At 61.0% G+C, this 8,773-nt stretch overlaps 1 protein-coding gene across 1 annotated transcript; it reads left to right on the top strand.

Moving 5' to 3' along the window:
• Positions 1-305: 305 nt before the first annotated feature.
• On the top strand, positions 306-3,076 carry LOC118157565 (carbohydrate sulfotransferase 3). Its single transcript, XM_035311962.1, has 3 exons — positions 306-584; positions 743-2,026; positions 2,301-3,076. Exons 1-2 carry the CDS (start codon positions 448-450, stop codon positions 1,989-1,991), a joined length of 1,386 nt encoding a protein of 461 aa, XP_035167853.1. The 5' UTR covers positions 306-447; the 3' UTR covers positions 1,992-2,026; positions 2,301-3,076.
• The last annotated feature ends 5,697 nt before the right edge of the window (positions 3,077-8,773 follow it).

Here is an 8,773-nt window from a genome sequence, read left to right as displayed (position 1 = left end):
CGGCTGGGAGGAGGAGGAGGTGCTGGAAGGGGTCTCCTCCGGCAGATTTATTTCGGGAGCAGGGAGAGCGGCGCTGTCAGCAGCTGCCAGGTGTGGGGTGGAAGCGATAAAAGGAGCCCCCCCCTCCGGCCTCGCCATGGGTTTTTACAGCACAGGGGGCTCGCCGAGCCCTTGCTCGCACAGCCAAGGGGAATTGCCTGCAGGCCCTCGGCACGGGCTCTCCAGATGTAGAGGTTGCCGGAGAGAGCAGCGAGTGCAGGGTAAGTAAGGTCCTGATGCGTCCCCTCCTTGTCCCCACAGGCCAGGGCCACCTGGAGGGGGATGCTGAGGAGCAGAGGATGCCCGGCAGATAGCGCAGGGCACCAGCAGCCCGGCCTGGGGCTCCCCTGAGGACAGGAAGGACATTTAGAGGACGCAGAAGCCCCGGCTTCCCGGCTCTCCTTCCCCATGGAGAGGAGAACCTCCCTGCCCCAGGATCTCCGGGAGGTGCTGCACTGCCTGAAGATGAGGAGCAAGTACGCCGTGCTGCTGGTGTTCGTCGTGGGTCTGGTCATCATCGAGAAGGAGAACAACTTCATCTCCAGGTAGGAAGCAGGGGACCCCCTGCTTTTAGCCCTCCATCCGCCTGCCCTGCGTGCTTGGCAACCCCAGGTCCTGCAGGGAGCAGCGCAAGGGGGTCCCCAAAGCCCCTAGGGGGATACAGGGGTGGCCCCAGCCCCGGGCTCTGCTCGCTCTCCCGCAGGGTGTCGGACAAGCTGAAGCAGTCCCCGCAGACGCTGGCGGAGGCCAACGACACGGAGGCCAGCCCGACGCCGGCCGAAAACGGGTCCCTGGCCTCGCTGCAGCAGCTGGACGCCGCCTTCTCGCGGCTGAGGACGCGGCTGCACAACATCACCCTGCAGCTGGCCGGGGGGCTGGCGACGGCGGGGACGGTCCCCCCGGAGCCACAGCGGCACGTCCTGCTGATGGCCACCACCCGCACTGGCTCCTCCTTCGTCGGGGAGTTCTTCAACCAGCAGGGCAACATCTTCTACCTCTTCGAGCCGCTGTGGCACGTCGAGAGGACGGTCACCTTTGAGCTGGGTGGCGCCAACGCGGTGGGGTCGGCTTTGGTGTACCGCGACGTGCTGCAGCAGCTCTTCCTCTGCGACCTTTACATCCTGGAGAGCTTCATCTCCCCGGCTCCCGAGGAGCACCTGACGCCCTTCATGTTCCGCCGGAGCTCCAGCCGCTCGCTGTGCGAGGAGCCCGTCTGCACGCCGGCCGTCAAGAAGGTCTTCGAGAAGTACCACTGCAAGAACCGCCGCTGCGGCCCCCTCAACATCACGCTGGCCACCGAGGCGTGCCGGAGCAAGCGGCACGTGGCCCTGAAGACGGTGCGCCTCCGGCAGCTGGAGTTCCTGCAGCCGCTGGCGGAGGACCCCCGGCTGGACCTGCGCATCATCCAGCTGGTGCGGGACCCCCGCGCCGTGCTGGCCTCCCGCATGGTGGCCTTCTCGGGCAGGTACGAGACCTTGAAGAAGTGGGCGGCCGAAGGGGCGGCCCCGCTGCAGGAGGACGAGGTGCAGAAGCTGCGGGGCAACTGCGAGAGCATCCGCCTGTCGGCCGAGCTGGGGCTGCGGCAGCCGGGCTGGCTGCGGGGCCGCTACATGCTGGTGCGCTACGAGGACGTGGCGCGGGCGCCGCTGCGCAAGGCGGAGGAGATGTACCGCTTCGCCGGCATCCGCCCCGCGCCCCAGGTGGAGGAGTGGATCCGCGCCAACACGCAGGCGCCCCGCGACGGCAGCGGCATCTACTCCACGCAGAAGAACTCCTCGGAGCAGTTCGAGAAGTGGCGCTTCAGCATCCCCTTCAAGCTGGCGCAGGTGGTGCAGGACGCCTGCGCCCCGGCCATGCGCCTCTTCGGCTACAAGCTGGCCGGCAGCCCCGAGGCGCTGACGAACCGCTCGCTCAGCCTGCTGGAGGAGGGACTCCCCTCCTGGGTCACGTAACACCAGGGGGAACCGGAGCTGGGGACCGGAGCATCCCGGCGACGCCGAGCCCCGGGGCCACGTTGCGTCCGCACCGATGGGTTCCTCGGGACGGGCAGCGGGGGTGCTCCGGCATCAGCTCCGCTCCCCGCGGAACGGGGAAGGATGCGACCCCGAGACAGAAAAGCCAAGCACAAGGGGTAAGCCCGGAGCCAGCGGCAAAACCTGACCACGCACCAGCTTAAACGGCACCGGCTCCTCTCTGTAAGGAGCCGCCGAGCCAGGGAACCGGAGGACGCAGCCGGGAACCCGCAGCCCCCACGCGGGGGTGACTTTCGGGGAGGTTCGTGGAGCCTGGGTGCTTGCCAAAACCACGCTGCGTCCTCCGAACGCCGCCGTCGCAGGCGGGGAGCGCTCCCGGATGGGATTCGACGTGGAAAGCAGCGCTGCTGCCCCACAGCCACGCGTGATGTGGTGCCAAAGGGGTGCCGCGCCGAGCGCCGGCGGCACAGCGTGCCAGCACCAGCAGGGACCCGATCCCCAGAGGCCTTACTGGTTTAGTGCCTTCACACCAGCACGGACTGGGAACAGCCCGCAGAGCCCCAGCCAGCAGCAAGACGAGGTGGCTTCTCGGGTCTGAGCTCTTCGGTGTTGGTTTGGGAGGGGTGTTCGTTGGTTTTTAAGTTTTTTCTTCCTTTTTCTCTGTGTACCAGGGTTGCGGGGCAAATCTATTTATTTATTATGTGAAAAGGAGGGGGAGCTACACCGGGGGTCAGAGCTAAGCCCAAAAAAATCAGGCCAGCAGAAGGTGCTGCAGAGAAACAGGGACACCTACAGCAGAGGCAGTGGAATTGTGGCCCATGGGAGAGCCCCAGGATGGGCAAATCGGGGATGCAGCTCCCCAAAAAACCCTGGGCACAGCGGGGCAGGGACGCTGCCATCGGCAAGCACCGACCACAACCTCACCCTGGGGCGAGGACGCTCGCCAGAGCCCGCTGCTCGCCCCGGAGCAGCTGAACCTCGTCACCTGCTGGAAGCCGTTTCACTTGACTTAATTAAAAATTAAAAAACAATAATAATAACGCAAAGGAGCAGATTCCAAAGCATCTCCTGTCTTGTTGGTGTTCATCCCCTCCAGCTCCCCGCCCCATAAGCCACAGGCAGGACTTGGAGAGCCCACGGCTCCTCCAGGAGACCTGGCAGCTGCCGAGGACCCTCGGGGGGCAAAGCGAGGGGCCCCGCCGCCGTCCCCGAGCCCAGCGCGGCCACCCGCGGCTCGCTGAGGCCACCAGCCCCCCGAGACAAAAGCAAAAATAAATAAGCAAAACGCAGCCGCCGCCGGCTCGGCTCTGTTCCTGCCGGCGCAGAGCGCTGAGACCGCCCGGGCTCCAGCAGCGAGCCGCGGCTCGGCGAGCTCACAAAAGCTGCGTTTTTTGACCCAAAGTGGAGAACAGAGGCGGCATTGAGGAGCGCGGGGAGCAGCCACGCCAGAGCCGTCGGCAGCCATCCTCCTGCAGCAGCCGGGGGTTTTTCTTTTCCCCCCTTTTGCTCCGCTTGCATCTGGCCTCAATATGTGATGGAGCCGGGGTGCTGGATGCCGCCGGGCTCTGGAGAGGGGGCAAAAGCAGGGTTTGTGCCTGAAAAATGTTGATGTGGGTGGGTCGGACGGGTCTCCTCGCTCGCCCTGTGCACGGAGAAGGAGCCCCGGCTCCCCCAGTGAGCTGGGTTTGGTTTGGGAGCCTCCCCCGGACAGCAGCGGGTGGCTGGGCTCAGCTGTACGCCGGGATGGGAACGGCTGCGGTGCAAAAACAGGGGGGAAACCTTGCCCCCAAGGAGGGACGGGCCCTATCCTGCACCCCGGGGTGGGAAAGCAGACAAGCAGCCTGGTTTCTGCTCTGGAGGGGCAGATGCTGGAGGAGCTGGGCCTTAAAATCCCAGGAGCAAACAGCAAGGGAAGGCTGGAACAAGGCCTTTTCTGTGTAAGAGCTCCCATTGCTTTGGCCCGGGCTTTTGCGAAGCAAATAAAGAGCTCAGATTAAACGTGGCTTCGCAAAACAGGGGGGGCAGACGCATCCCTGGCTGGCAGCCCCGGGAACGGGGCTTCAGAGGGTGACGAACGGCAGCGTCCCCGTCCCCATCCCTCCCTGCTCTGCCGTGGGGACACAAAGCCCAGGGGGAAAGGCAGAGCAGCCAGGGGAAATACAAGGAGAGCAGCCGGGGCAGGGGGAGCCGTGCTGATTGAAGGCGGAGGGGAGGGCTCCGGCCCCCTCTCACCTGCGTCACCGCGCTGCCCGCACAGCCGCAGCCCGCGCTGGCTCCAGCCTGTAATTTCCAGCTGAGTAGGAGCGTTTCTTCCTGGACACCCTCCAGCTTCCACTCAAAAACGTCACGGGACAGAAAGGAAACGTGCCCCCAGCCCATGAGGATCGCTGCAGCGGCTAATTGCTCTCGTTAGGGGCACGTAGCCATGGCTCCCATGCAGAACCGGGGCTCGGTGGTGCCAGGCTCCTCCCGAGGCCAAAGCAGCCACAAGTTGTCACCGAGGCGGCACACGAGGTGCCCGCACCACCTCCCCGCAGCCCCGGGCAGCGCTGAGGTCTCCTCCCAGCACACCCAGTTGGCTGCGAGACCTTTAACTGGCCCCCAACTGGGCAGCCCCCGGGCAAGGACAGGCGATGGTGCCCAGCAGCCCCCGGGCTGAGATGCAATGGGGCGCATCTCCTGCTCCCCTCGGCCCCGCCAGGCCTTGCTCTAGTCCTTCTCTGGACCATTAAGGACACGGATTTTGGGGGAAAAGGGTGCGTTTTGGGGGGAAAAAGGGTGCATTTTCAGCCTGAGGACCTACCTGGTGGTCCTGCTCCACTGACACAGGCTGTGCCAGAAGACAGCATCCACACCGACACCAAAAATCCCTCCTTGGGAGGGATCCAGGCTTTGTGGAATAAAACAGCTCCCAGAAGGCTCAGACTCACCCCAAACCCAACAGTCCCCTTTGTTCCCTGCCCCAGGGCTGCTCCCTCCCTTTTATAACCTGCCCTGAGCAGCTCAGTGCCTGCAGCTGTGCTGCGTCCCGGAGCTGACTCAGGCCCCCACTGAGCCAGCCGCAGCTTCCTTTGGGGAAAAAGGGGGAAAATTGGTGATTACTGTCCCCAGAGAGACTTTCTGCAGGCAGCCCAGCGAGGGGACGCGTGCCGGAGGACAGGGCCACCAGCCGAAGCCCGGAAATTAATAAAAGAAAGCCATTTCCCAGCTTGGCACGAGGTTTATCCCGAACATAAGAAGCCCTTGCTGCCCTGCCGGCCCTCCTAACCCCCCGTCCCCTTCTCCTTTCCTGCTCCAGCTCGAGTTAATGGGATTGGGCTTGCTAATCCCCCAGTGCTATCGGAGGGGATTTCTGCACCGGGACCAGGAGCAAACCTATGGCCAAGCCACCGTGTGCCCCATCCACCCCGCCGCCTCCTGCCCGGGCCCAGCCTTGCCCGTGGTGGGCTCGGCGCGGTCCCCGCGGTCCGGGCGAGGGGCCGGGGGCTGCAGCAGACGTGGACGGGTCAGAATTAAATGACAGCCTTGTTTTCCGTTGTGTTTTTTATTTTTTTAGGAGGCCGCATGCCTGACCAGACCGCATTTCTTGGTCCGCATCCCATATTTATCCTGTAATTACACCTCCAGACAAAGGCTGCCTGTCTGCGAGGGCGGGTTTTTTTTTGAGGACACGGTTTTATTACGCGGTGCGCTTTCACTGCCTTGAAATCCTGGGGAGGGGGAAGAAAACGCCCCGCGATTTGGGGGTGAAAGCTGTCCTTTCTTGAAACCCAGACCTCTCCCTTCCCATTCCTGAGGAAAACCCGGCCACAGACACACGTCCTGCTTCCCCGGCACCCCGCGAGGAGCGACGCCCCCACAAACAGCACCGGTTTTGTCCCATAGGAGAAAGATGTCACCCAAGCGCCGAGCCTCGTGTTCTGTGCAGCAGGGCCAGAGAGGTCCCGTAAAAATCCCATAAAAAACATCCTGGGTAAGGCTGATCGAGCTCTTTGCACCTGCCCTGACCACAGCACCGCAATGATGGATTCCCACAAGCCAGCGTTTTGCTTAAATTAACGCCCACCGCAACTTTGGCTCTGGAGGGGCGGTGAAGACGTGCACTGCACGAAAACCAGAGGCATTTAGCGGGGATTTTGGAGCAGGGTTTCCTCCAAGAGTCGTGAGCTTTGCCTTTTTTTCCCCGAATCCCTTTTTTTTTTTTTTTTTCCATGTGGGGTCTGCCTGGAAATGCACGTGGATGTTTCGCCCAGCACGACCGACACAAGGCGGCCTTGGTGCCGAGGGCTGTGGTCGGCGGCCAGCAGCTGGGTTTCTCCAGCTGATGTCACACCAAGGAACTGGAAATGAAGAAATGAGCGTGGCTGGGGAGGGAATAAATAAAGCCGAGCCTTGTTGACTCTCGTTGAAAGCAAATTTTATTTATAAGGTAAAAAAACAGACAGTGCTGATGTTTAAGAGCAGCCGGGAACTGGCCTGAGTTGGTTTTTCCAGGCAATTCTTTGCCCTGGGTTAACCCAATTCCACCCTGGGCAGTGGCAGAGACCCCTGTGGCACACAGGAATTAGCGACCAGAGCTCTCTAAGAGCTATCCTTCCGCCCTGAACCACCTGTTGAGGGGGCAGACGGGACCTGAGCATCCCGAGCTCTTCCCGGAGGGAACAGTCCCACACTCGGAGGGGCTTGAACCAAACCTGGTTAGGGGAGGACACGGAGACAGGCCTGGCCGACAGCAATCCCTCCGTCATGTCTCGGGAAACGCCGGCACCTTTCCAGGAAAGCATCTCTCACCCCTACTTTCAGAGCAGGACCGGGGCACTCTGAAGGTGCAGAGGAGGGCAGGAGGCAGCCCCCCAGCCCAGGAGATGCGATGCTAAACTCACTGCTCCCAGAGGTGGGACGAGCATCCCGCGGAGCCCCTTCCCTACGCTCTGATCCCCCTACAAACAAGAGAGACAAACCCTCTTTGAAGCTAGCCAGCTCTTCTGCAGCCATCTGCTCGCAGACGGCCGGATAAATGCCGTCAAGCACCACGTTGGCCGACGCTGAGCACACCTCTGTGCAGAGAGCTCCCCCCGGCCACACTGCCTTGAGCATTCGGAGTTTTTTCCCTGTTTGCCTGGGGCTCGATGTGAGGTTTCCCGAGCTGGTCACAAAGGCCCCTTTTAGCTCCGCTGTTTGCTCTGGGTCCTGTTTGTGCCGCTGGCCTTGTCTTTCTTGTTGGTGCATCTCCAGCTCACCGCCTTGGAAGTTTTTCCCCTTGTTTTTCAGCCGTGGCCCTGACCTTCTGGTGTGAAACTGGATTCTCCTGATCACCCCCCTCTATCCGGGAGCAGAAACCTCGCCGGGGTGTGGAGCTGCCCCTGCCGTGGGCTTTGGCTCGACTTGAAGGCACGCAGAGGAAAAACAAACCCACCCGGGGTGATGCCCGATTTGCCTTTGTCTCGGAGGCAGGTTTAGCAGGGATGGCCATGGCCAGCAGGGATAGGGCAGGAACAGTGACTGCTTTGTGGCAGGTCCGGTGCAAATATCCCTAATTAAGGTTTTTGGCACCCTCCATGCGTGCGGGGCCTTTGTCAGCCTCCCGGCGATGGAGGACACCCAGCACGTCCCCGTCCCACGCCGAGCTGCCTGCACCCTCTGGCGGCCACGCTGCCTCCCTCGCAGCATCCCACATCCCACCCTGAAAACGCCCTGAAAACGCTGCTCCACCCCAAAGCGTGGGCACGATTTGGGATTTTCGGCCTCGCGGCTACCTGCAGCCATGGGGCAGAACCAGCCCTCGGGGAGCGAGCTCAGCTCGGCGCCCACCTCCCCGTTTTTCCTGAAAAAAAAACCTGCAAATTCCTTCCTCCGTCCCCGTGGGTGAGGGCTGGGGGCAGCGCTCCAGACCTCGACACGGGGCCTGTGGGTGTGTTGTGGTTTAACCCGGCTGGCAGCTAAACACCACACAGCCGTTCGCTCACCCTCCCCCCTCCCTCTCTGGGATGGGGGAGAGAAACGGGAAAGTGAAGCCTGTGAGTTGAGATAAAGACAGTTTATTAAGATAGAAAATAATAATGATAATAATAATAATATGTACAAACAAGTGATGCACAATGCAATTGCTCACCACCCGCTGACCGATGCCCAGTCCAACCCCGAGCAGCCGGCCCCTCCAGCCCGGCTAGCCACCCCTATATATTGTTTAGCATGACGTCAGATGGTATGGAATACCCCTTTGGCCAGTTTGGGTCAGCTGTCCTGGGTTTGTCCCCTCCCAGCTTTTGCTGCACCCCCAGCCTGCCCGCTGGCAGGACAGAGCGAGGAGCTGAAAAGTCCTTGGCTTAGTATAAGCAGTGCTCTGCAGCAATTAAAACATCAGCATGTTATCAGCACTCTTCTCATCCTAATCCAAAACATAGCACCCTACCAGCTACTAGGAGGAAAAATAACTGTCCTAACTGAAACCAGGACATATATCCACCCCTTATTCCATACCATTTATGTCATGCTCAGGTTACACTCTTTCCAATACATTCTAGTTAATCACTATTTTCATCTATGGTAGTGATGACACACAGTATTATATAATAATTAACATAATACATCTCAACTCATGGGCTATTCTCACCCAGTATTAAATCCCCCTGAGGTACACACCGGACCTCCCCATTCTTTTGCATTACCCACCAAGTGCATCCAGGTCCTTGAGCAAAAGCAATCCCACGAATAGGTTTGCCTTTTCCTGAGGCAGGAGTAGCCCAGACTGTTTTACCTAG

This window comes from Oxyura jamaicensis (genome assembly GCF_011077185.1).
Source record: "Oxyura jamaicensis isolate SHBP4307 breed ruddy duck chromosome 6 unlocalized genomic scaffold, BPBGC_Ojam_1.0 oxy6_random_OJ106678, whole genome shotgun sequence".
Classification (NCBI taxonomy): Eukaryota; Metazoa; Chordata; class Aves; order Anseriformes; family Anatidae; genus Oxyura; species Oxyura jamaicensis.
This window is presented reverse-complemented; position numbering and strand designations above follow the sequence as displayed.